Consider the following 27,335-nt stretch of genomic DNA (forward strand, 5'->3'; position numbering starts at 1 on the left):
ATGTACATGGAAGTATAAGATAGCTAATTTGAAGATTATCTTCCATGTGTGTGGGCATAAATTACCACCATCTTATGTCCTGGAAGTTAGCAACTGCATAAAGTAAAATGTTTACTCCTGTAGTCTGAATTATAAAATGATGAGAGCATTTTTTTGGACTCTTGAAATTCATTATGTAAACTTGCACGCCATTGATTAGCCAACCATGGAAAACTGATGAAATGTAGGAATAAATAAAAAGTGATAAAACGCATTTATCTCAAAATGGGTTTTCAGGCACAGGAAATAAAAATTCTCAAACAAATAAAATGAATGGATATTTGAGTTTTTTATAAAAATATAACAAAATATTAGTGGCCAGAAACACAATTATCTACATGGTGAATACAAACAATGTTTTAAGAGATATCAAGGCATAATGCAGCATATAAAAGATTTCTTCTATACATGGGCTTCAGTTATCATCATATTACGTTTTGAGAATTGGTAAGTAGATGAAATGTCTTCTGTATCTGTGAGCAACTTTATTGTTTGAACTGCAAAAGAGAGTCATCTGGGCATTAAATCTCATTAAAATTGATACAAATTCATCAACATCTCAATCTGTGGATTCTAATCCAAAGCATGCATGTGGGATAAATGAGATTTCTGTCCCCAATTCTACTGACCCTAGAAGAACTGTATCTGCAGTCTCAAGATGAAAGGCGGAGCCGTCTGACCCCTTGGCACATTTCAGATTTGTTCTCCATTAGCTCGTGGAGAACTGTATGTTCTCACCAAGTGCCGGTCTGGAAAATGCTTCCACAGGATCTTCACAGTGAGACAGTTTCCAGCTCACCAAAGCTGCATCTGATTTTAAAGCCTGAGGCTAGTCCACAGTGCTTGGCCATGTCAATGGTTGATGAACAGAAACAAAATATGCTTTTACAGCATATAAAATATGGATATGACACTATTTTTCAGTATTCTTGGATAAAGAACAGTTGGATAAAGGCAGTTCTATATTTTTAAATTGGGGTGGCAGAAGTGACTATCTACAGTTGTGAAATATAAAAAATGATATGTTTGATCAGGAAAGGAAATCTGTGTCTGGCACAGAGAAAGCTATTCGTTGAGCACCAGAATCATGAGGAGAAAATAGTGGTTCTGTGACTATTAACCACGCAGAAGGTTACGAAAGAATAAGGACACCCTCTTTCAGACTAACCTTTGCTATACGGACCAGTGCTCATCAGAAAAGAAGCTTTAAAAATATCAATTTTCAATAGTCCACAATAGAGAAATGGTCATTTGCACCAGAATGCTGATAGTCATAATACAGTACAACATACATAACAATACAGTGTTCCTTCAACAGGAGTTCGCCCTCCTCCAATTTGGGAGCAAGTCAGAGCATAAATATTGTATGCATAACTTTAGGAACCGATTCCCTTTGAAAAGTAGATCTGGATTATTTTACAGAGCAAAAATTATTGATATTTCTGGCATTCTTGTTCAAAAAGGTCCACCTATGTATATAACACAGGTATGAAAACAATTCTCTTCTACCTCTTGTCTTTGGTAGCATTTGCTACATAAAGAAGTGTTTCTTATCTCTAGGTATAGGGCCAAATTCATTTCTGATATGAAACCAAAGTACTAGAAATGATTAGAGTTCCACATACTAGATTGGCCTTTCTTCTGGAAGGATCGCATCATCTTTCCTTCACTCTTATCAAGGAATCATAGGAGAAAGCCCCAGCTCAAACAGCCAACCAGTGCCTCCTCCATGGTTCATGTTGACAACGCTGGGAGACACCACTTGGGCTGAGAAACACCAAGAGAGTTATTGGAGCAAACATGTCAAAAGTAGTCTTGTTTTTTTCCCTACCACATGCAGAATCTTCTTGGCATGTGATACATGATAGCTGCCATCCTGGAGGGTGTTTCAAAAACTTGGTTGGGGTTTAATCACCCACTCTGCTTGAGGATTGACGTGATATACATCCAATATATAAGCATCTGGATCCAAGCAATGCTGCCCTAAAGGAAAGAGAAAATCAGAGGATGTTTTTGATGGTGCACACTTCTATGTGTGCATATGCATGTGTGTGTTGGTAAGTTCGAATAAGGCTAATATCTCAGCCAAAAGTAAGTAGATACATATTAAAATTTCCTTAGCAAAGCTAGTCGGCCTACCTTCTTGCCTTCCTCTATCCCTTCTTTCTTTCTTTCTGACTGTGAAATACTTCACATAAATCCCATGCAAAATTGTGGAAAAATATAGACATACCAACTACAGGCAAACTGTTCCCTAGACTCACCACATCAAGTAGGAAAATCTGGAAAGAACTTATTTAAGGTATAAACTGATCATTTATAAAATAATACACGTCCTCAAATGGTTTTACAGATAGTAACTTGACCAGGACTAGAAAAGATTAAAATTACGTTCATTTTAGGAACGGTCATTTTGTTTCTTTACTACGGATGCAATGCCCAAGGGCAGGAGATCTAGAAATGATAACAACAACAACAAATCATTCCATGAGGCAAATACATTTGAAAATCTTTATGTACAGTGTTTGAAATGTATACCAAATTCTCAAACAAAACTACCAACATTTGATTGCTTGCTTCATTCACTCATTCATTTATCAAATTGTTCTTGAAAGTTACTATATTCCAGGTATTATTCCAGGGGCTAGGGCTACAGAAATGCATCAGATAATCAAAAACACTTGCCCTCAGGGCACTTACATTCTCAAAGTGATAAAAGGCAACCAGCAAACTAGCAAGCATAATATAAAGTAAGTCTGGCGGTGATGAGAACACGAGAGAACAAAAAACCGGGAAGGCACACTAGAGAGGGTGAAATCCCGGAAGGTCTCTTTGAGGTGACACAGCGGCCAACACCTCCAAGAGGTGAGGGAGGAAGAAACGAACACTCTAAAGGAGAGCATTCTGGGAAAAGAGTACATGCAAAGGCTCCATGGCAAATGTGCCTGGTGATGAGCTCTGCAAGGTTGGTGTTGAGTGGAAGTCTGGATAGAATATGAGAAGCATCTGCATGCTGGTGTATTTAAAGCGATGTGACGGATTGAGCTCACTAAGGAAGTAATATGTAGGTAAGAAGAGCTCTGAGGCCTGACCCCACAGCTTTCCACGTTGAAGGTTGAGAGGATGAGAAGTAGCGGGCAAAAGAGGGTCAGAAGGAGCCACCAGTGAAGTGGAATGAAACCCAGAAGCTTAGGTCGTCCTTGAAACCAGGTGAAGAAAGTGTGTTTTCAAAGGGAAAGATCAACTCGGCAGGCAGTTATCAAGACAGACGAAAGACTGGATTTCACAACATAAGAGTTCTCCGGTGGCCTCAACAAGAGAGCAATTTGGGTGAAGTGTTGCGGGGTAACGCTTGCCTGGAGTGGTTTCAAGAGAGAACGAGAGGGAGAAATTGGAGGACAGACAACAGCTTTAAGGAGTTTTTGCTGTAAAGTGGAACACTGAAATGGAAGTGGGCTGGAAGGGGGTCAAGAGAGATTTTTGGAAATATCTGTTATCTTCACAAAACTGTTCATGCAGTTGGAAATAATGCAACTGGGAGGGAAAAGTTGATGGTGCAGGAGAATGGGGGACTGGAGGAAGGCTCCAAGTGGCAGGCGGGGACATGAAGCGAGGTACACACAGAGGTGCTGGCCTTCAGTGGAAGCACCGGTCGTTCATCCAGGCTGTGCAGGGTGCAAGCAGAAGACATGGACGAAGGGGAAGGTAAGGACACAGATGAAAGCAGAGGGTATTTCCCTTTGATTCCTTTTTGCTCCCTCTCAGGGAAACAAGAAGAATGAACCTGGGTTGAGGGTGAAACCAGGAAAGTTCAACAAAAAGGGTGTCACGATTTCAAAGTTCCATGATGTTTCTCTGTTTTTCAGGGATCTCTAGGAAGAGACTTGCCAACTCTGAGGCACATTGAAAAGACCCACAAGTCTACTTCATGTCAACTGGAATATTCACATGTAAAATTTGGGTATATTTTAGGAAATTCATACAACTGTTCTCACATGAGATTAAAAAATCAGAATCTTACTGATTTTGAATTTATAATCTAAGAAACTGGTAAAATGTGCTGTTACAATAATAGCATCATATTTCTTTTAGAGTAATCAGAGAATTTAGGAGTAAAGACCGTTAGAGAATGCTTACCTATATTTCCTCCAATTTCATATAACCGTTGGTTCTGAATCTTAATGCATTCTGACGAACCATAACTGAAAAAAAGAAGGCAATGTAATTTTAACCCTGTTCTATGATCTGAGGTAAATCTGTGGATTAAATAACCATGGCAACAAACAATTCCTTCTGCCTTGAGTGAAATATACCCACAAATCATTATTACAATTGAAGTTATGATAAAAACTTATTATTATTATTATTATTATTTTTTTTTTTTTACTTGTTTGACACAGACAAGCATTCAAGGCACAGAAAGGATGGGACTATCCCAAACTAAGACGGATGCTGCTGTCCCCTGCAGCAACCTGGAGCCCATTCTGTCCCCAACTGACAGCTTCATTTAAGAGAGTAAACTGTTAGAGACACGCCAAGGCTGGCTAAGGAGCAGCTGGATGTTTCATATTGCCTTGTCATTGGTCACATTACTCTCGATTCGAAAGAAGTCAGGTTTCATTTCTCTTTTTGCCAGAAACTGAATGGGATTCTCTCCTTTGTCCATGCCATGTTTCTAAACTTGCCTAAAGCTTTTCAGACTGTCTAATGTTGACTTCATTGCATGTTTCTGCTCTATGGTGAAAGCAAGTCAGAGAAAATAATTGCCCAGTTTAATTTCAGCATCCTGGAATACTGCAGTAGAAAAGTCTAGAAAGACCATTGTTGATCTCCACCTACATGAGGAATGACTTTCAGCTTGGTTTCTTCAAAAAGACTGCCTTAGCTCTTTGTGAGGAAGAAAGATGTGTGGCCTATTTTATTGTTTAAACATTTTGAGATAATGGTAGATTTGCATGTAGTTTTAAGAAATTATACAGGTAGATCCTGTCTACCCTTTACCCAGTTTCCCCCAATAATAACATTTTGCAAAACTCTAGTTTGCTACCACAACCAGAATGTCAACATTGATTCAGTTAAGATACAGGATATTTCCATCATCACTAGATCTCCCGTTTACCTTTTACAGTCCCACTCCCTACCCTCTCCATCATTACTATGCTCATCCCTTGTCCCTAGTAATGTCTACTCGATTCTACATTTTCTAGAAGCTTCTAATTTCAAAAATGTTACACAGAGTAAATAGAAACAGAGTACAGAGCTTTTTTTGTATTCATTTTTTTCTTTTTAAATATAATTTATTGTCAAATTGGCTTACATTCTGTATGGGCTTTTTTTTCTAATCAGCATAAATCACTGAAGACTCGCCAAGGTGTTGCATTTTATTGATGAGTAGCATGCCATGGTATGGATGTACCAGTTTGTTTTTTACCTGTTGAAGAACATCTGGTTTTTTTCCACCAGTTTTTTACTATTTTAAATAAAGTTGCTATAAGCATTTGTGTTCAGGTTTTTGTGTGAATATTATCTTCATTTCTTTGAGCTAAATTCTCAGGAGTGTGCAAGCTGGATCACACGGTAGTTGCATATTTAGTTTTATGAAAAACTGTCAAACTGTTTTACAGAGCAACTATAGCCTTTTACATTCTCACCACCAATGTAGGAGTGATCCGGCTTCTCTGTATCTTTGCCAGTATTTGATGTCATCGTTATTTTTTATTTTAGCCATTCTCAGATGGTTTAATGATAGTCATTGTGGCTCTGCATTTCCCTAATGGCTACTGAACATGTTTTCATGTGCATATTTGTATCCATATATCCTCTTTAGTGAAATATCTGTTCACATCTTTTGCTCATTTTTAATTTGGATATTTTTATTGTTGAGTATTGAGTGTTCTCTATATATTCTAGAAACTAGTCATTTGCTGGATATAAGGTCTGTATACATCCTTAGTTTGTCTTTTCAACCATTTCACTGAGTCTTTCAGTATATAAGTTTTCAGTTTTGAAAGATGTCCAATTTATGGATCATGCTTTTGATATCAACTTTAAGAACTCTTTACTAGCCCTACATCACAGAGGTTTTCTCCTGTTATTTTCTAAAAGTGTTATAGTTTTACATTTTAAATTTAAATATGCACTACGGGTTAATTACTTTTCTTTCTCTTTCTTTCTTTCTTTTTTGTCTACAGATATTCAACTGCTAGAGCACCATTTATCATTTGTTGAAAAGGCTGTCCTTCAGCCATTGAATTGTTTTTGTACTTTTGTCAAAAATCAGTTATTAGAATAGTCACATTCATAGAGACAAAGTAGAAGAGCAGTTACCAGTGCTTGGGAGAGGGAGAAATGAAGAGTTATTGTTTAATGGGGACAGAGTCTGAGTATGGGATGATAAAATCTTTCCGGAGATGGATGGTGGTAATGACCGTGTAACAATGTAAATGTACTTAATACCATTGGAATGTACACTTAAAATTATAAACTTTATGTTATGTGCATTTTTATTTCTTCCTTTAAAATCTGTATGCCTACTTGCCCAGCCACCCTTCCTTCATTCTTCCCTTCTCCCTTCCTTCCTCCTTCCCTCCCTGGCTTTCTCTCCTCCTCTCCCCGCTCTGCCCCCCTCCCCTCCCCTCCCCCCCCCTTACCTTCCTTTCTCTTTCCTTATATTGAGTGGCTTCGTCCTCCAATAGTATGTTGAACACAAGTTACAAGTAGTGTTTTTTTTTTTTAAGTAATTTTCTTGATCTTGGAAGGAAAGCATTCAATCTTTCATCATTAAGTATAAGGTTTGTTATAGGTTTTTATAGATGGTAGTTATCAAGTTGAGGAAGTTCTTCCCTTTTCCTAGTTCACTGAGAGTTTTTATCATGAATGGGTATTGGATTTTGTCAAATGTTTTTTTCTGTATCAGTTAACATGATCTATGATTTTTCTCCAATCTGAGGATGGATTACATTACTTTCTGAATATTGACCTAAACTGAAACGAATCCCACTTGATCATGGTGAGTAACTCTTTTCATATATGTTGGATTAGATTTGCTCATGGTTTGCCTAGGACTTTTATCTCTAAGTTCATGAGAGATACTGGTCTGCACTGTTTGTTTGTTTATTGTCTTTGGTGTCAGGTCAACACTAGTTTCATAAAATGAGTTAGGTAGTGTCCCTTCTTCTCTTCTATTTTCTGAAAAAGAATGTGCTAAATTGCTGTGAATTCTTTAAACATCTGCTAGAATTCTCCAGTGAAGCCATCTGGACTTGGAGATTTCTTTTTTGGGGAAACTTTTAAATTAAAAATTCAGGGGTGCTTGGGTGGCTCAGGCAGTTAAGTGTCTGTCTTCAGCTCAGGTCATGATCTCACTGTTGGCAGGTTCAAGCCCCGTGTCAGGCTCTGCGCTGACAGCCTGGAGCCTGCTTCAGATCCTGTCCTCCTCTCTCTCTGCACCTCCCCCCTCACTGTGTTTCTCTCTCTCTCTTGAAAATAAATGTTAAAAAACAAATAAATAAATTAGTTAATTAAAAATTCCATTTCTTTAATGGCCTCAAAACTATTTCATCTTGGTTGTGTTTTGGTAATCTGTAGTCTTAGAGGAACTGGTCCATTTCTTTTAAGTTTTCAATTTTGAGCATACAGTTGTTTATAGTATTTTCATATTATCCTTTTAAGGGAAATATTACATAGTGATATTTTTTGCTTTAAAATTGGTGATTTTTTTGCTTTTCATTTCTAGAAGTTTATCAATTTTATTGTTTCTTAAAAGAACCAGCTTTTTGTTTCACTGATCTCTATCATTTTCCTGTTTTCAATTTCACTGATTTCTGTTCTTCTATCACTTCCTTCATTTTGTGTTTATTTTGCTCTTATTTTTCTAGTTTCTTGAGGTAGAAACTTACTTGATTATTCTGAGATCTCGCCCTCTTTTTTAATGCAAGCATTTACTGCTATACATTTTTCGCTCAGCATGGCTTTAGCTGCACTGTACAAAATTTGGTAAGCTGCAGTTTTATTTTCAATCTATGTACTTTAAAAAAAATCTTCTTTAACACTTCCTCTTTGACTTGTGGAGTTTTTACAAGTGTGTGGTTTAATTTTTAAATATTTAGAGATTTTCACGTTGTCCTAATGTTACTGACATCTAGTTTGATTCCTTTATGGACAGAAAAGATACCTTGTATTATTTAAATTATTTTAAATTTACTGAGGTTTGTGTTATGGCCCATGATATGGTCTATCTTTTATAATTACACCTTGATTTATTTACAGAATTTTTAAATATACTACTTTGTATTTTGTGTGTGTGTGTGTGTGTGGTTTCTCAGGCATTACAATACACAAATGTAACTTATCATGGTCCACTGGGATTGAGGTTTTACTACTTTTAGTGATGTGTAGAAACCTACTTCTGTCAGTTCTCTTTATCTTCATACTTTAAGAATAAACATTTAATTCTATTTATTCTTAGTTCGTTGAATTAAAAATAACATAAGTTAAAGGAAGAGGACCACTAACGCATATATTATTTCATTTTTAAAACAGAAAGATAATCCTGATATTCTAGCATAACTAAACTTTACCTATTTACTTTGAAATTACTTTACCATTAATATTCTCCTAATTGGTAGAACCCTAACAAATTTTACAAATAAACCTAATTTTAGAACTTTTAGATTTACTTAAAAATTGTGAAAATAGTATAGACAGTTCCATATTCCCCACACCTGGTTGCCCCTATTATTAACATCTAACATTAATACGGTACATTTGTCACAACTAATGAATATAATACATTGTTATTAACCAAAGTTCATATTTCATTCAGATTTTCCTAGTTTTTACCTAGTATCTGCTTTCTGTTCCAGAGACCCACCCAGAGTATTGCAATATATTTAGTAATTATAGTTGGTTGAATAGTGTCCTTTCCAAAATTCATGTCCACCTGGATCTTTAAGAATGTGACTTTATTTGAATATAGGGTATTTGCTGATGTAATCACTTAAGAATCTTGGGATGAAATCATCCTGGATTCAGAAGATGCCCTAAAATCCACTGAGTCTTTATTAAGAAGGGAAGAAGACACAGAGAAACATAGGGAAGAGGATGATATGAAGATGGAGAGATTGAAGTGATACGTCTATAAGCCACGGAATGCCAAGGATGCTGGCAACCACCAGAAGCTAGGAGAGAGGCATGAGAAAGACTCTCCCTCAGAGCCTCCAGAAGGGACCGACCCTGCGGACATATTTGTTCAGACTTCTGGCCTCCTGAACTGAGAGAATACATTTCTGTTGTTTTAAGCCAGAAGGTTGAGGTAATTTGTTATGCAAATACCGGGAAACGAACACCTAGTCATGTCTCGTTAGGCTCCTCTTGATTCTGTTTCTCACCTCTGTCTTGTTTTTGACATCCATGACAGTTTTCAGGAAGACACATCAGGTATTTTGTAGAACATTTCTAAGTTGGGATTTATCTGATGTTTTTCTCATGTTTAGGCTGAAGTTATATGTTCTTGGGAGGAAAGCAACAGATGTAAAGTGCCATTTTCATCATTTCTTATCAAGGGTACATACTATGAGCAAGACTTAGCATTGTTGATGTTAATCTTGGTCACCTGGCTGAGGTCAGATTTCATGACTATGAAGTTGTTCTTTTTCCCTCTTTACATACTGCAATCTTTGGAAGGAAGTCACAATGCAGACAATAAGGGGTGCTGAGCCTCAACCCTTCTTAAATGTAATTACCTTAAATATGTCCTCTACCTACACTGAGCAGCATATCAGATGTAAAAGTTTTTGCTTCAACCATTAAATATGATTTAAGAAACGCATAACGAGTAGGATAATCTCTTACATTTACTACTGTTTACCTATTCTGATGTTCTCTTTTCCTTTCCGATGCTCCAAGCCTTTGTTAACATTTTCTTTCTATTTAGAGAACTTCCTTTATCCATTCTTTATGGGTAAGTCTGAAAAATCTCAGTTTGGCTTCACCCAAGAATGTCATTTCCCCTTCATTCTGGAAGGGTATTTTTTGCAGGACTTAGAATTCAAGGTTGACAGTATTTGCTTTCAGTACTTGGAAAAATGTTATGCCACTTCCATCTGGCCTCCAGGGTTTCAGATAAGAAATCTGCTGTCGTTGGAATTGGTGTTCCCTATAAGAAAGCCATTGCTTCTCTCTGAATACTTTCAAGGTTTTTTTCTTTGTCTTTAATCTTTACAAGTTTAATTACATTGTTGTGCCAAGGATTTCCTTTGGTTTGTCTTATTTGGGTTCACTTAGTTTCTGGAATATGTCGGTTTACACCTTTGCTAATTTGGAATGTTATCAGCCATTGTTTATTCAAATACTTTTTCCGTTCCTCTCTGTTTTCTCTACTTTCGGTGCTGCAATGATGCGAATGTTAGCTTTCTTATTATAGTCCATGGATCCCTGGACTCAGAATATAGTCTGAGACTATATTCACTTTTTTAGGTCTGTCTTCTTTGTTCAGAATAAATAATGCTAGTGATATGTCCTCAAGTTTACTGATTATATCCTCTGTCAATTCCACTCTACTATTGAGCCCAGCGAGCGAGTTTTTATTTTAGTGATTCTGTTTTTCAGTTCTATAATTTTCATTACATTCTCTTTATAACTTCTATTTGTTTGCTGAGGTTTTCTATTTTTTCATTTTATTCATGAGAATCATAGTTGCTTGTTGAAGCCTTTTTTTTTTCCCTTTGAGATGGCTACTGTAAAATTCTTGTCAGATTAATTCAGACATCTGATTCCATTTAGCACCAGCATTTGTCAATTGTCTTTTCTCATTCCTATTGTGATTTTCCTGGGTTTAGGTATAATGAGTGATTCTGTATCATACTGCAGACACTTTGGATATTATGAGACTCTGGATCTTATTTAATCATCATTTTTGGCAGGCAGTCCTGTTGAGGTATAGCACAAGGTCTGGGTGGGTGTGTATCTTCAGCTTTTTGCTGGGCCCCACTGACACCTGCCCAGTGAAAGTGGGACACCAACTGGCACCATTCTGCTGCCTCTGATTGAGGGTGTAAGATCAGCCGCCTGCTGGGCTCTGCTGCCACCAGGGAGGGGAAACAGAAGGCTGCCTCAAGCTGCTTTGCTGCTGCTGGGTGAGGGTAAAGCTCAGCTTATCGTTGGGCCATACTGACTCTGAGGGTGGGGTGAAGCTGGGGGATACTGTCTGCCTCGCACAGACTCGTCAGGTCTCCCCGATGCTGGGTGGAGGTGCTGACACTAACGTGGCTGGGAACTGGATCACCAAGGGATTCTGCTGGGTGGGGCATGCAGATCAGTGGCCTGCTTGGTCCCACTGAGACCACAGGCGTGATGGTGTGCTCTTCCAGTTCCTGTTTGGTTGGAGCAGGGTAGGTACTGCCAGAATGGTGCTTTGTGTTTAGACCACTCTCTCCCCAGTCCTTTGGCTGGGAGCAGGCTCTTCTTGGAACTCTTTTATTGTCTGCGTCTGTGCCAGGTTGGAGGTTTCTGCAGTTCCTGCCTGGATATGTGGGAGGCAATAAGGAAACCCAAGAATTCACCACCATGTTGTTTCAGAGGCCCGATGTCCTTAGGTGGTCAGCACTCATCTTTCTACCTTTTAGTGTCTTCCTACACTTGTCGTTAGGTTATGTCCAAGGGTTTTTAGTCCTAAGAGGGAGGATCTGGGAGAAGGAGACTTCTTTCTTCTTTTTTTTACTTAAACAGAACAGCCTCTAGTGAAACAGGCAAAAATGGGCCACTTTACAACTAAACTGAAATTGGCCACAGTTCTAACTGGTGAAGAAAATGGACTGGACAAAATCTGTTGAAGAAGTTCATACAAAGAATTTGCATCTATCTGCAGTCACTGATTCTGACTTACTTTTACCAGAAACATTTTCATTCTACAAAAGGTCTACATGACAGCACAGAGGCAGTTTTGTCATGCATGTGACTAGGAATCTATTGTGTGTTCAAATCCCCTCAGTGGAATTTCAAGTCTCTCTATTACCGCCTAGTGGTAACTACTTATGGTGTCTTCACAGTGAAGAGAAGTAAGTTTTTGGGGCTCCTGTTGGCCCCTATTATTTTCTTTTTTTATATAGTACATATATAACATGCACACATCCTACATAAAAACACTTGAAGAACTTTCACAAAGTGAACATACCATGTAACCAGCCCCCATAGTCTAAAAAAAGAACTTCTTAGAAGCCACTATCATGGCTTCTTGGTCACTATCCCTTCCACCCTTACAGAAAGCCACTAACCTGGCTTCTAATACTATAGGTTACTTCTATTGGCTACTCCTGTTTTTTTTTTTTTTAACTGAAATATTTCTATCAAGTTAGTCGATTCTTACACGTATGAAATATAATACAGAAAGATTCTTCATACTCTTTGCCCACTTTTCCCCAAATGGTAAAAAAAATACAGTATAATGCTAGTTAGAATCCTGACATTGATACGATCCACCCATCTTCTTTAGATTTCCCATTTTACATGTACTCATTTGTATGCATGCGGGTATTAAGTTCAGTACAACTTGTACAGGTTCTTATCTACCACCAGAGTCAAGACACTGAGCAGCTCCAATATCTCCAGGTCCTTGTGTCACCCTTTTATGACCATACCCATCTCTCTCCCATAATCTGCCCTCCCCAACTTTTGGCAACTGCTAATCTACCCTCCATTTCTAAAATTTTGTCATTTCAAAATGTTATATAAATGGAGTGTTACGGTATGTAACCTTCCTCAACTGGCTTGTTCCCACCCTCAACATGGGTACTCCTTTTTAGTATGATTGGAAAGCTTCTCTTTGAGAACCTCCATCAGTTTTACTAGAAACCCTCAAACTGTACCTGCTGTCTAATGGACAGATTTAAACTAGTGCTTCTCATCTTTTAAAAACCTCAGGGCAAATGTTTATCCTTTAATAAGTATGCCTAGACAAAAATTATCCTGATTTATGGTGCTTCAAGATGACTTAGGGCAAATGAGGAAAGGATTTTTTTTTTTTTTTTTGTAAATAGAATTCTGATCTCAAGATTAATTAGCAGTAGGTTTTAAGAAAGACGACAGCAATGATGCCCGTTCAACTACATAAGCTTTATGTATAGGCTTTATATATAGGCATGTCGAAGCCCAGTGAAGCCTGGAATGGTATTCTAGGTATCTATAAAACTAACTTGCTATATTTTTTATTCTAATAAAAAGTAAACTCATTGAGTAAATGAAACCAAGATAGAAGATATCTATTAAGAATTCTATTTGTAGAAATTTCTTCAAAAAATAACCCTCCCCAAAAGAAAAAGAAACAAACCAAACATTTCTGTTATCAACAATTCTATGGTCTACTTAATTTCTTTCTCTACTTTTCACTTACTCTATTGGTAAAGTCCCCAAAATAACAGGTTCTAATTTTTCAAAAAAGCCAAGTTTGTAAATGCCTGGGAGTTACTTATCTGATAAAAGATCATCTTCCTTGTACAGAGACCTATACTCACTTTTACTCACCTGTTCTCATATTGAAATTTTGCCAGTATGTCTTTGGCTTTGGTGTGACTATTGAGTTGAATGGCCATGGACACCTTAGAGAGAAGTGGAGCATGGACCCTTATGACTCCTTCCGGCACGTCAGACTGCCAATGAGGAAAAATTCAGTACATTCTGTCAAACTAGGATGAATATCGCTTTAATGATTGCACTTTAAAGATGTGAAAATCAGTGGCATTATGAATTAGGAAAACATGTAAATATGACCAATATTTAACCAGAATGAAACACTGCTTTCTTTTTAACAGGAGATTCACTAATGAGTAAACTTAACCTGGGATTTTACTTTTGTTACATACTTAAGGCACTTGCTATAGTCCCTTAAAATAATAAGACAAGTAACACTAGGTTATGACAAAATCTCATGTTTCTATCAGTTCATTTTGTGCCCTAAATAAGCTTACTTCAAGCAGGAGTCTGTATTTCAGTATATTTTAAGAAGAGTCACCTTCTGAAAAATTTGAGAATCAATTAGAAAATACAGCTTTTTAAAACCCTTTTTCTTTAGTTATTAACAATGATTGGCTGGCCCAAGTTGAATTCCAGATGGGGATTTAAAACTTGATCCCTCAAAGTGTGCTGATAACACTCTGAAGAGCAGGTGTGGACTGCTGAGCATCTCTGGTTTCATATGACAAGACTGGCCTGGAGACCTGCCTTGGAGCTCTGATTAAATGAAATAGTCAGAGAATGGCACTTAGGTCTAATTAACATCAACTGATGTTTTTTCAGGACTGGAAAATTTCTTTTGTTTCAAAATTTGGAATGTTTTAAAAATGAATTCTCCGTCTAGATATGAACGGAAATAAATTTCTACCTGAGGATCTGGCTACTCCTTAGGCATTTTATCAATTTGAACATTCTCAAAAAATGGCATTGTTGATATAGAAAGTTTATGTTGAACTGACTCAATATATACCCTAGAAGGAATATATTATGGGTTGAATTGTGTCCCACAATAGATACGTTGAAGTCTTACCCCCCAGCAGCTGAGAATATAACCTTATATGGAAATAGGGTCACTGCAGATGTGATTAGCTAAGACAAGGTCATATGGAACAGAGTGGACGTATATCCACTATGGCTACCGTCCTTCTAAGAGGAGAAGAGACACAGACACACACACAGCGTGTAAAGATGGACACAGAGATCGGAGTGATACATCTACAAGCTAAGGAACACCAAGGATTGCTGGCATCACCAAAAGCTAGGAATGATGTCAGAAACAGGTCCTTCTCTCAAGGCCTTCAGAAGGACCAATGCAGCTGACACCCTGATTTCAGAATTTTAGTCTCCAGAACTGTGAGAGAATACATTTCAATTGTTTTAAGCTGTTTAGTTTGTGGTGCTTTGTGACAACAGCACTAGGAAACTAATAGAAAATATTTTAAAATACAGTCAGTTCTTATGGTCCTTTTCTACTATTACCAGCAAGAACCAGGACAGCATGCCAGGGAACGGATGCTGAGAAAGTTGGACTTGGTGGGGGGAGGTGCAGAGCGTCCCCAGAGTCTTGGAGTCAAGACTATACTCCTAAAACCCTCTCTTGGTCATTTCATGCCCTTCCTCTCCCAGCTCCCCAGAAGCCTCTGTAAGATAAATTCCACATTCCTGACATTACTGAACCTGTGATCATAATCACATTTTCCCTATTAATATTTATAGTATTCATACTTGCGTACAGAATGCCTAGCCATACATTTTGAGTCATAAGTTAGCAGATTCTCTTCCTATACTATTCCTTCATGTGCCACATGAAATGCTAAGTCTGAAGGATGTTTCATGATCAAATTAAAAAAAAAGATATGGTACGGGGAGGCGCCTGGGTGGCTCAGTCAGTTAAGCACCCGACTTCAGCTCAGGTCATCGTCTCACAGTCCGTGAGTTCGAGCCCCACGTTGGGCTCTGGGCTGACAGCTTGGAGCCTGGAGCCTGCTTCAGATTCTGCGTCTCCCTTTCTCTCTGCCCCTCCCCCATTCATGCTCTGTCTCTCTCTGTCTCAAAAATAAATAAACATTAAAAAATATTAAAAATAAATAAATAAAAATGATATGGTAAATATATCCAGAGAATATCATGTAGGGAGTTAATACTTAGAGAGGAAAGGAAATTACTTATTTTCTTACCATTCTTCTTGAAGAGGGTGATTTTTGTAGTACCTTTGAAGTCTTGGGGCTTATAACCTAAATAAAACACATTTAGTCCTCAGGATTAACATTAGGAAAACGAGCACATGCTGCTATTAGAAGTGTAAACTGTCACAGTCTTTATGGAAAATATTTGGGGAATATTTATCAAAGTATAAAATGACCCAACAATGTCACATCTGTAAGTTTATCCTACAAATATACTTCATTTGTGAGAAATAATGTCTATACAATTTTGTTCACTGATGCATAAATCTTAACAGTGAAAGGCTGGACATGATCTAACCTTTCACCAATACGAATTGCTTACATAAATTAAGTTGCATCTACAGAATGTCATGCAAAAGAAGCAAAGAAGGCTTTGTCAACTGATATAGAATGAACACCATGATTTCTTAAGTTGGTATAGCAAAACAAAGGACAACATTTCATGTATATTACCGTTCATGCTAAAAGGGGGAAGAACACTATTGAGAATTCAGCTCAGCTATCCATGGTGTTGCTGCCTCAGCATCCATTTTGTTTGGCCAAGCAGCCTGCAGTGACCTTAAATGGACACTGGTCCCTTGTGTAAACCTTTGCCCTAGATAACAGCCTATGGAGTCACAAGCAAATCATAGAGTGCTGTTATGACTTTCCCTGTAGCCCTTCTGATCAACAGTCTCCCCACCTCCCAAGGTTGTGCCCTTGTGTGAACCTTAGATAAGACCATAGTGGGGTTCGCAAAAATCCCACTCTTTTGGTTTGAATTGACCAAATTGGCCTTAGCCTGGGAACCCCAAAGCATTGCACCCATCGACTCTAACCAAGGAATGTGCCCCAGGTTCTGTGGCTCAGTCTACTTCTTGCCTTGACATGCACTTACAGCTCCTTGGGGGCATGCTTTGTACTTCCTCCAGAACCTCTGAGTAATAAACTTTTCTATTTCAATTTCTCTTATGGTTTGTTTTTGAGCTGTGATTCACCACCCAGTGCCTTTGTTCCACTTAACAAATGTTAATTTAACAACATCATAAGAAACATATGTTTATATTTGCTTGCATGTGCATAGTGCTTCTTTGGAAGTATATACGCCTGCATATTCCTGGGCACAACCACCCTGCCATGGTGACATGATAGTAAGCTCATGGAAGCTCATGGAAGCTCATAGTAAACTCATGGAATAGACTTCAGTAGCCACACAAAACAAAGAATTCAAACTTTACGAAATTAGCTCAGCAGAAAAGTAACTAAACAAAGCAACAACAGCTACAACAAGAAGCAAGAAACCCTGGGGAGGAGGGGAGAATCTTATTTCCAGAGTTGCCACATTATAATATTTAAAATGTCCATTCTGCAACAAAAAAATTATGAGACAGACAAAAAACGTCAAGAAAATATGGCCCACAGACAGGAAAAAAGGAGTTCCAAAAGTTTCAAAAGAAACTCCTTTAGGAAACCTAGACAACAGACTTACTAGAAAGAGCCTTTAAATCAGATATTTTAAATATGTTCAAAGAACTAACGGAAACCATGTTTAAAGAACGAAAGGAACCACGAGAACCATATCTCACCAGATTGGGAATATCAAAAAACAAACAGAAATTATAAATAAGGAATTAAATGGAAATTCTGGACTGAAAAGTCCAACTGAAATAAAATATCCACTAGAGGAGCTCAACAGCAGATTTAAGGATGCAGAAGTAAAAAATCAGTAAACCTGAAGATAAGTCCATTGACACTATCCATCTGTGGAACAGGAACTAAAAATGAAGAAAAATGAACAAAACCTAAGAAGAATTATAGGATAACATCCCCCATGAAGTGCAACCAACACATACATAATAAAGAGTCCCAGAAGAAGAAAAGGAGCAGAGAATATTTGAAATAATAATGGCTGAAAACTCCCCAAATTTGCTGACAGACATTCATCTATCAATTCAAAAAGCTCAACAAACTCCAAATTGGATAAATGCAAAGAGATCCACAGGAAAATACATCATCATCAAATTGCCAAAAGACAAAGAACCTTGAAAGCAGCAAGGGAAAAGCAGCTCAACACACACAAGAGATTTTCAGTAAGATTAACAGTGATTTCCCAGCAGAAATCACGAAAGCCAGAAGACAATGGGATAACACACTCAAAGTGCTGAAAGAAAAAAAAAAAGCCGTCAAGCAGAATTTTCTCTGGCAAAACAATACTTAAAAATTAAGAAGAGGCCTTCTAGATGCCATCCCCCGAGAGCTGCCTGTGTTGCCCACCCATGGTCAACCCCTCCATGTTCTTTAATACTGATGTTGCAATGTTTTTCCTTTGAGCTGTTCCAAATTCAACAGAAAACTTTCATGCTCTGAGCACTGGGGAGAAAAGATCAGGTTACAAAGGTTCCAGCTTTCACAGATTATTTTGGGATTTATGTGCCAGCGTGGTGGCTTCCCGTGCCATAATGGCACTGTCAGCAAGTCTACCTATGGGGAGAAATTTGTTGATGAGAATTTTATCCTGAAGCACACTGGTCCTGGCATCCTGTCCATGGCAAATGCTGGACCCAACACAAACGGCTCCCAGTTTTTCACCCGCACCGTGAAGACTGAGTGGCAAGCATAACGTGGAAGAGGGCATGAACTCTGTGGAAGTCCCAGAGCACTGTGGGTCCAGGAATGGCAACACCAGCAAAAACATCACCACTGTTGACTATAGGCACATCTAATAAATCTGACTTATGTTTTGTCTGAACCACCAGACCATTCCTTCTGTAGCTCAGAAGAGCACCCCTTAACCCCATCTGCTTAAAATAGCCTATGATCGGGGCACCTGGGTGGCTTAGTCGGTTAAGCGTCCGACTTCAGCTCAGGTCACGATCTCACGGTCTGTGAGTTTGAGCCCCGCGTCGGGCTCTGGGCTGATGGCTCAGAGCCTGGAGCCTGCTTCCGATTCTGTGTCTCCCTCTCTCTCTGCCCCTCCCCCGTTCATGCTCTGTCTCTCTCTGTCTCAAAAATAAATAAACATTAAAAAAAAAAATAGCCTATGATCTTTGTGCTCTTGACACAATTCTTTAGCTTCCATATTTTCCTTATCCCCCTCTAAGTCCAGCTGATTTACAAAGTTAAGTTTATGATTATTAAATAAAAACTAAACAATCAAAAAATGAAGAAGAAATTAAGACATTCAAAGATAAATAAAAGCATTCCTAGTAGTACTGCCCTGAAAGAAATGTTAAGATAATCAGTCCTTCAGGCTGAGATTAAGGAACACTAGATAGTAACTTGAATCCGTGTGAAGAAATAAAGAACACCAGTAAAGAAAACTAGGTAGGTAAATATAAAAGGAAGCATTAATGTATTTTTAAAAACTCCAATTTTTTCTATCTAATTTAAAAGAAAAGTGCATAAAGCAATAATTATAAATCTGTGTTGATGGGCACACAATTTGTAAACATGCAACTTGTGGCAAAAGCAGCATAATGTAGGAGATATGGAGGTCTCTAGGGAGAGTATTTATACACTATTGAATTGAAGGTGAAATTAATATGAACTAGATTGCTACAAATTAAAATGGTACTTGTAATTCCCAACGCAACCACTCAGGAGATAATTCAAAAATGTGTAGTAGAAGAAATAATTGTTTCTTTCAACAAAAATACATAGTAAAATAGTTAAAGTGGTATATTAGGAAACACTTATACACAAATGAAGGCAGTAATGGAGGAACTGTGGAACAAAAGTCATATAAAACATACAGAAAAAAAAACACAAAGAATTGAAAGGATAAATAGTTCTGCAACAGCTAGAGACTTCAATACCTCACTTTCAATAACAGAAGAACTAGCAGAAGATCAGAAAGAAAACAGAAACCTTCATCTAGACATAACAGACATCTATAGAACACTAGCAACAGCAGAATCTGTTTTTCTAAAGTACACATAGAACATTTTTCAGGATAGACAATATGTTTTTCAGGCCATAAATCTCAATGAATTTAAAAATACCAAATTAATATCAAGTCTATTCTCCACCCACAATGGAATTAAATTAGAATTCAGTAACAGAAGGTAATCTAGGAAATTCACAAACGTGTGGAAACTATACCATACTCTTAAATAATGAATGGGTCAAAGGAAAATTAGAAAGTACTTTGAGATGGACAAAAATGGTACACAATATACCAAAACATATCGGATAGAACGAGAGTAGTTCTCAGAGGAATATTTATAGACGTAAATGTCTACACTGAAAAAGAAAGAGCTCAAGTCAATAATCTAACTTTCTATAGTAAGAAACTAAAGAAAAAGGACAACTAAACTCAAACAAGCTTAAGAAAATAAATAATAAAGATCAGAATTTTAATAAGGAATAGAGAATAGAAAAACAAGAAAATCAATGGAACAAAAGTTGACCCTTAAAAAAAAAATCAATAAAATGGACAACCCTTTAGCTAGACTGATGGTGTAAAAAAGAATGAAGATTCAAATTATTACTCCAGCATATAATCAGGGACATTACCACCAACTCTACAGAAATAAAAAGAATTATAAGGGAACATCATTAACAACTTAGATGCTAATAAATTATATGCCAACAAATTAGATAATGTGGATGAAATAGACAAAATCCTAGAAACACACAAACTCTCAATACTGGCTCAAGAAGAAATAGCAAATCTGAATAGAGTTATAGCAAGCAAAAGATTGAGTCAGTACTCAAAAAAACTCCTACAAAGAAAAGTCCAGGACCAGATGTTTTCACCGGTAGGTTCTACTATAATACCAATCATTCATTCATAAACTCTTCTAAAAAACAGAAGGTGGGGGGGCGGGGGGGGGCGCCTGTGTGGCTCACTTGGTTAAACGTCTGACTTCAGCTCAGGTCATGATCTCACAGCTTGTGAGTTAAAGCCCCACTATGGGCTCTGTGCTGACAGCTCAGAGCCTGGAGCCTGCTTCGGATTCTGTCTCCCTCTCTCTGCCCCTCCCCTGCTATTGCTCTTTCTCTGTATCTGTCTGTCTCTCTCTCTTAAAAATAAATAAACATCATGGGGTGCGCCTGGCTGGCTCGGTTGGTTCAGCATCCAACTTCAGCTCAGGTCATGATCTGGTTCGTGAGTTCAAGCCCTGCATTGGGCTCTGTGCTGACAGCTCAGAGCCTGGAGCCTGCTTCAGATTCTGTGTCTCCCTCTCTCTCTGCCCTTCCCCTGCTTGTGCTCTGTCTCTTTCTCTCTCAAAAATAAACATTAAATTTTTTTAAATAAATATTTAAAAAAAATTTTAAAAATAGAAGATGGAGCACTTCCTAACTCATTCTAAAGGCTAGTATTTCCCTGATACCAAAGTCAGACAAAGACACGACAAGAAATTAAAACTATAGATCAAGATCCCTTATGAATGTTGATGTAAAAATCCTCAAGCAACCTGTCTAGTAGCATATTAAAAGGACTGTATACCTTGACCAAGTAGGATTTATCCCAAGAACGCAGGATTAGTTCAATAAATGAAAACCAGTAAGTGTAATACATCATATTAATAGAATGAAGAGAAAAAACCCAATGATTGGGGCGCCTGGGTGGCGCAGTCGGTTAAGCGTCCGACTTCAGCCAGGTCACGATCTCGCGGTCCGTGAGTTCGAGCCCCGCGTCCGGCTCTGGGCTGATGGCTCGGAGCCTGGAGCCTGTTTCCGATTCTGTGTCTCCCTGTCTCTCTGCCCCTCCCCCGTTCATGCTCTGTCTCTCTCTGTCCCAAAAAGAAATAAAAAACGTTGAAAAAAAAAAAAAAAAAGAGCCAATTGCAAAAGCTTTAAAAAAAAAAAAAAAAAAAAAAAAAAAAGAAAAAACCCAATGATCATCTCAACAGATGAAGAAGAAGCATTGGACAAAATCGAACACCTTTTGATGGTAAAAACACCCAACAAATTAAGAACAGAGTTTTCTTGAAGCCCATCCATGTTACCACAAATAGAAAGATTTTGAAGGCATCATGCTAAGTGAGATAAGTCAGACAGAGAAAGACAAATACTGTATGATCTCTCTTACATTTGGAATCTCTAGTTCATAGATACAGAGAATGGATTGGTAGTTGCTGAGGTGGGGAATGGGGTACAAGAAGGAGAAATGGGTGAACTGTTTTTGTTTTTGTTTTTTAAATTTACATAAATTGAATTTTAAAAATGTAAGAAAAAAAAAGAATGGAATTTTCTCAAACCAATAAAGGCAATCTATGAAAAACCCACATACAACACCATACTTAATGATGAAAGACTGGGCTTTCCCCTTAAGATCAGAAACAAAACAATGATCTCTGCTCTTGCCTTCTTATTTAATATTCTACTGGAGTTCTAGCTGGGATAATTAAGCAAGAAAAATAAAAGGCACAAAGACTGAGAAGAAAGAAGGAAAATTATCTCTTTTCACAGATAATATGACCTTATATGTAGAAATCCTAAAGAATTAATACACATAAAACCAAACTTTTAGAGCCAGTAAATGAGTTTAGCAAAACTGCAGAATACAAGATCAATATACAAATATCAGTTGTATTTCCATACACAAACAATTAGCCATCCTAAAATGAAATTAAGAAAAACAATTCCAAGGACACCTCGGTGGCTCAGTTAAGTGTCCAACTTCGGCTCAGGTCATGATCTCGTGGTTTGTGGGTTCAAGCCCGGCGTTGGGCTCTATGCTGACAGCTCAGAGACTGGAGCCTGCTGCAGATTCTGTGTCTCCTTCTCTCTCTGACCCTCCCTGCTCATGCTCTGTCTCTCTCTCTCTCTCTCTCTCAAAAATAAATAAACATTAAAAACAGAAAAAGAAAACAATTCCATTTGCAATAGTACCAAAAAGAATAAAATACTTAGGAATAAATGTAATCCAGAAAGTGTAAGACTTATATATTGAAAACCATAAAACATTGTTAAAAGAAATTATAGAAAACCTAATAAATGGAAAGATAACCCATTTTCATGGGCTGGAAAATGTAATATTATTAAGATGGCAATATTTCCCAAATCTATCTACATATTCAATGAAATCTCTATCAAAATCCCAACTACTGTTGTTTTTTTCTTCCAGAAATGAGAAAACTGATCCTAAACCTGATATGGAAATTAGGGGACCCCAAATAACAAAAGTTATTTAAAAGAAAAAGTTGGAACTCTTAATTTTCAATTTCAAATCTTAAAACAAAGCTACAGTAATCAAAACAGTGTGTTGTTGGCATAAGGAGAGACATATAGATAAATGTAACAGAAGTAAGAGTCTGGAAATAACTACTACATCTATGGTCAATTTTCAACAATAGTGTCAAGACCATTTGTTGGGGGAAAGATTCGTCTTTTTAACAAAAGATGCTGAGATACTGGATAGCTACATGCAAAAGAAAGAACTTGTATACTCCTACTTCATATTACATACTACAAATAACTCAAAATGGAAGAAAGATGTAAATGTAAGAACTAAAACTAGAAAATTCCTGGAAGAACACAAAGAGTTCAAATCTTCATGACCTTAGATTTGACAAAGGATTGTTTGATATGACAACAAAAACATGACCATCAAAAGAAATAGGAGATAAATTATACTTCATCATGACTAAAAACCTTTGTGCATCAAGGGACACAAACAAGAAACTGAGAAGACAACCCACGGAAGGGGAAGTAATATTTTCCAATCATACATCTGATAAGGGACTTGTATCTAGAATATATGAAGAACCCCTACAACTTAATAGTAAAAGGACAACTGAATCAAAAATTGGGGAGGAAGCTAAATAGACATTTCTCCAAGGAAGATCCACAAATGGCCAACAGGCACATGAAAAGACGCTCAACATCATTAGTTTTCAGGGAAATGAAAATGAAAACCACAATGAGGTACCACTTTATATGCCACTAGGATGGCTAGAATAAAACTTTCTGATAATAAGTTTTTGTGAGGATATGGAAAAATCTAAATCCTCACACACTACTGGTGAAAATGTAAAAATGGGGCAGTTGCTTTGGAAAACAGTCTGGCAGTTCCTCAGATGACTCAACATAGAGTTGCTTTATTACCCAGCACACACCCAAGAGAAGTAAAAACATATGTCCACATACAAACTTATAAATGTTTGTAGCAGCATTATTCATAATAAGCCAACAGTATAATCAACCCAAGTGTCCATCAATAAACGAATGGATAAAAAGATATGTGGAAATCCATATAATGGAATACTGTTTGGCCATGGTTCATGGATGAGCCATGAAATATAATGCTAAAGAAAATATACCAGTCACAGAAGACCACATATTATATGACTTAATTCATTAAAAGTCCCAAATAGGGAACTCTATAGAGACAGAAAGTGGATAAGCTGTTGCTTAGGACTGGCAGGAGGAAATGGTAGAGGTGTGCCTAGGGCGATGATAGCCAAAGGGTATGGTATTTTTTTCCAGGTGATGAAATGTTCTAAGGTTGATTGCATTGATGATTTCACATATCTGTGAATATACTAAAAACTATTGAATTTTACACTTTAAATAAAAAACTGTATGATATGAGGATTGTATCTCAATACAGTTGTTTATTTGTTACACAAACTATGCTAAAGCAAAAATTCTTTGAAATGCAATGAAGATTAAAGACTAATCTTGAAGACTAAATATTCTTTTATTATCCAATCACTAGAGAAATCGTTCTCTATTTATTAGACATACTAGATACTGGAATGCCCTAATTCTAGTTGACACGGGACTAAAAGGTTGACTTTTATCTTTTGTGAGAACTATTTTAGACTTAAGTACTTAACAGAGTATTAAATAATCTTCCAGATAGACCTATTTCAAGAACTTAAACCAGAAGCACATATTTCAACAAAATGGAAAGACCACAGTACTCTGTTATGAACACCATTTCCATAATGTTTATGGTCACAAGACAGATATTTTGTGAGAATATTTTGGTTATAAATTACAAGCTACTTTGTGTTATGCTTTGAGGAATAAAAACCTGGGCAGTAACAACATTTGCACCCTTAGTTTCTTGCCATTACCTCTCGTTCTATGGTCTTCCTCCTCAGCAGCTTTCTGACACTTGGGAGCTGCTTCTTTAACAGCATCGTAGCTTCGTTCATTCTTCTGACTTGCATGATTAGGAAAGATGGAACCTGGAGAAGAAACACTACTTGAATCGAAAGGAAAGTGTTTGGATTAAAACTCCCCGGTAGACTCCATCTTCAGTTATGGTAACTCCTCCTGGCCACTCAGTATCCTGGAAACAGACTGTGGCATTTGTCTTTACATTTTAGAGAAAATGAGAAGCACTCTTGTCTAAGAGGGGAAACATATTCAGGAACAGTCATGAAAGTATTTACAAAGATGCCACAGGCAGCCTGGGATGATCTTATATTTCCTCCTGTGACTAAGGGTATCGCTCGCTCGTGGAGTCTTTACATTTCCTGGGTGCTGGTGGACTTCCAAAGAAAACATCACAGTCATCACACCGTTACTCACCTTCCACAGAATCTTTTGGTATTTAAGCATTAGGCGGATGATGTGGGCTGCAGTGTTTGCTAACTGTAGTTCTTCATAATCAGAATGTTTGCTTCGACTGAAGAAAAGGTTTGGTGCCATTACAGTAGAAATGTTCCATACACTCATTCGGTTTTTTGATTCGTTGGCAATCACTTTATTGAAGAATGTCATGAGGGCCTAGCAAGAAACGGCAGTCACACTATTGTAGATTATCAAAAGGCACCACTAGGTGCTGTCATTCATTTCTATACCCGTTCATGGTGCCCTCTAGAAAACTGTCAGAACTACAGCATGGCTATATAGCATGGCTAAATGTGTAATGCTGTCTCCTTTATTACTTAAAAGTGCTAATGAGATATGTGAACTGTTCACTCAATTGTCTGCTTCATGAAAGTATTCCATTTCTATAGCGTTTATTATATTGGAGTCTCTATAAGTAAAAGTTTGCATTGTTTTATTTTCTTTATCCAAAATGAGGTTGACAAATATTAAAGTTATGTAGTAAAACCGGGAAGAGGAAACACTGCAATTCAAATAAACATGAAGTTTTGTTATGAAGGAAGAAAAGGAATCCTTAAAAACACCTTAATTAAAATAAAAATTAATGTTTATTTATTTTTGAGAGGCAGTGAGAGAGAATGAGCAGGGGAGGGGCAGAGAGAGAGGGAGACACAGAATCCGAAGCAGGCTTCAGGCTCTGAGCTGTCAGCACAGAGCCCGATGTGGGGCTCGAACCCATGAACTGTGAGATCATGACCTGAGCCCAAGCGAAGTTGGATGCTTAACCGACCGAGCCACCCGGAACCCCTAAAAACACCTTAATTTAAAGCATTGTGATTGAAAACTATTTACTGTTTCCTTGGGAAAGGAAAATCCATTAAAAAAAAAATGTGTATCTCATTAGTCAGTCCAAATGTAAACTCAATTGAAAAATTAAAAAATTTTACTTTCTGGGGGTCATTTTTCCATGCTTTTCAGTTTTCAAATCTTCAGCAGACCAAAGGGAAATGCTTACATGAAGTTGTTCTTGGCATTTAAAAAGAGAGAGAGAGAGGGAGAGAGAGAGAGAGGGGGAGATTTGAGAAAGCTTAAAGTTTGGCTAAGCCACCAAAGTACAGATACTTATCAGAACCTTCTGAAATTCACCAAGAGGGCTGAAATCTTTAAAAAAGAAAGAAAAGAGAATAAAAGATATTCTTTAGTTTTTCAAGTTTGAATCTGCTGTAGTATTCTTAATGAGAAAATGGGTAGCACATAATAGGAATTAATAGTTAACATTAATTTGAGGGTTTATTGTGAGCCAAGCATTATTCTTAATACTTCATATATATCACTGACTTTGTCATCATTACAAACCCTGTGAAGTGGGTACTATTATTAATTCTGTTTGACAGATGAGGAAGCTAATGAAAAAATTAAAGTAGCTTCACCCAGTGTGAATTAAGTAAGTGGCAAAGCCAGGATTTGACCTGAGGAAATCTAATTCTTGAGTCAGAGCTCTTGACCTCTACCACACCAGCTTCAATCCTAGATCCAGTCACACTGTAGAGTGGGAAAAAATTTGTGTATTTGTGTGTGTGTGTGTGTGTGTGTGTGTGTGCGTGTGTGTATGTGTAACCTCTTCACCAGTCCCATGATGTTTTTGAGGATCTTGTTAGAAAAGTATCGAATTACTTGTTTCTGAACAAAATATCTGATACCAGATGCATCCTTTTTTCCCTTTATATATAAAAGAACATTGTTGAACACAAACCCCAAAAACAAGCTAATAAATTTCCAGCTTTTGAAAAATTATTGAATTACATTAGACACAGACATTCTTATGTCATATCCAATTCCCATCCTTGGGCTGAGGATATGATATAATTGACATACATTATAATTGACCTAGATATTTTTATTAGGTAGGAGGAAAGGTCCTCACCAAATTGAAATGTCTGATAAGAGGCAGCAGAAAGAATCATCTTTGTTTTCAAGCGTTATGTTTACTGGCCTCAAAATTACGGGCTCTTTCCAGCTCATCTTAACTCAGTTTCATTTCAAAGATTCCAAACACCTGTTGTACTTATAACAAATTTCCCACTGTATACAGAATCATTACAAAATAACAAG

At 37.4% G+C, this 27,335-nt stretch overlaps 1 protein-coding gene and 1 long non-coding RNA gene across 10 annotated transcripts in view; one reads left to right on the top strand and one right to left on the bottom strand.

Moving 5' to 3' along the window:
* Positions 1 to 309: 309 nt before the first annotated feature.
* The window catches only part of ARHGAP28 (Rho GTPase activating protein 28), a 222,855-nt gene continuing 195,829 nt past the window's right edge, over positions 310 to 27,335 (bottom strand). For all 8 annotated transcript variants that reach the window (XM_053902407.1, XM_053902404.1, XM_053902403.1 and 5 more), the window contains 6 exons: positions 25,203 to 25,400; positions 24,743 to 24,856; positions 15,723 to 15,779; positions 13,558 to 13,682; positions 4,177 to 4,241; positions 310 to 2,022 (listed from right to left, as the gene is read on the bottom strand). In XM_053902407.1, coding sequence (XP_053758382.1) covers positions 1,928 to 2,022; positions 4,177 to 4,241; positions 13,558 to 13,682; positions 15,723 to 15,779; positions 24,743 to 24,856; positions 25,203 to 25,400 — 654 coding nt within the window. In that variant the 3' untranslated portion in view covers positions 310 to 1,927. The remainder of the gene's footprint in view (positions 2,023 to 4,176; positions 4,242 to 13,557; positions 13,683 to 15,722; positions 15,780 to 24,742; positions 24,857 to 25,202; positions 25,401 to 27,335) is intronic.
* Positions 3,486 to 5,546, top strand: LOC128777064 (uncharacterized). 2 transcript variants are annotated; one of them, XR_008422224.1, is made up of 3 exons: positions 3,486 to 3,744; positions 3,906 to 3,989; positions 4,440 to 5,546. It is a non-coding gene; the product is annotated as an uncharacterized LOC128777064 (long non-coding RNA). The 2 variants fall into 2 exon arrangements; XR_008422223.1 differs by lacking the exon at positions 4,440 to 5,546 and having other exon boundaries at positions 3,906 to 4,284.

The sequence above is a fragment of the Panthera pardus genome, unplaced genomic scaffold, assembly GCF_024362965.1.
Source record: "Panthera pardus isolate Hobbes unplaced genomic scaffold, ASM2436296v1 HiC_scaffold_15, whole genome shotgun sequence".
NCBI lineage: Eukaryota > Metazoa > Chordata > Mammalia > Carnivora > Felidae > Panthera > Panthera pardus.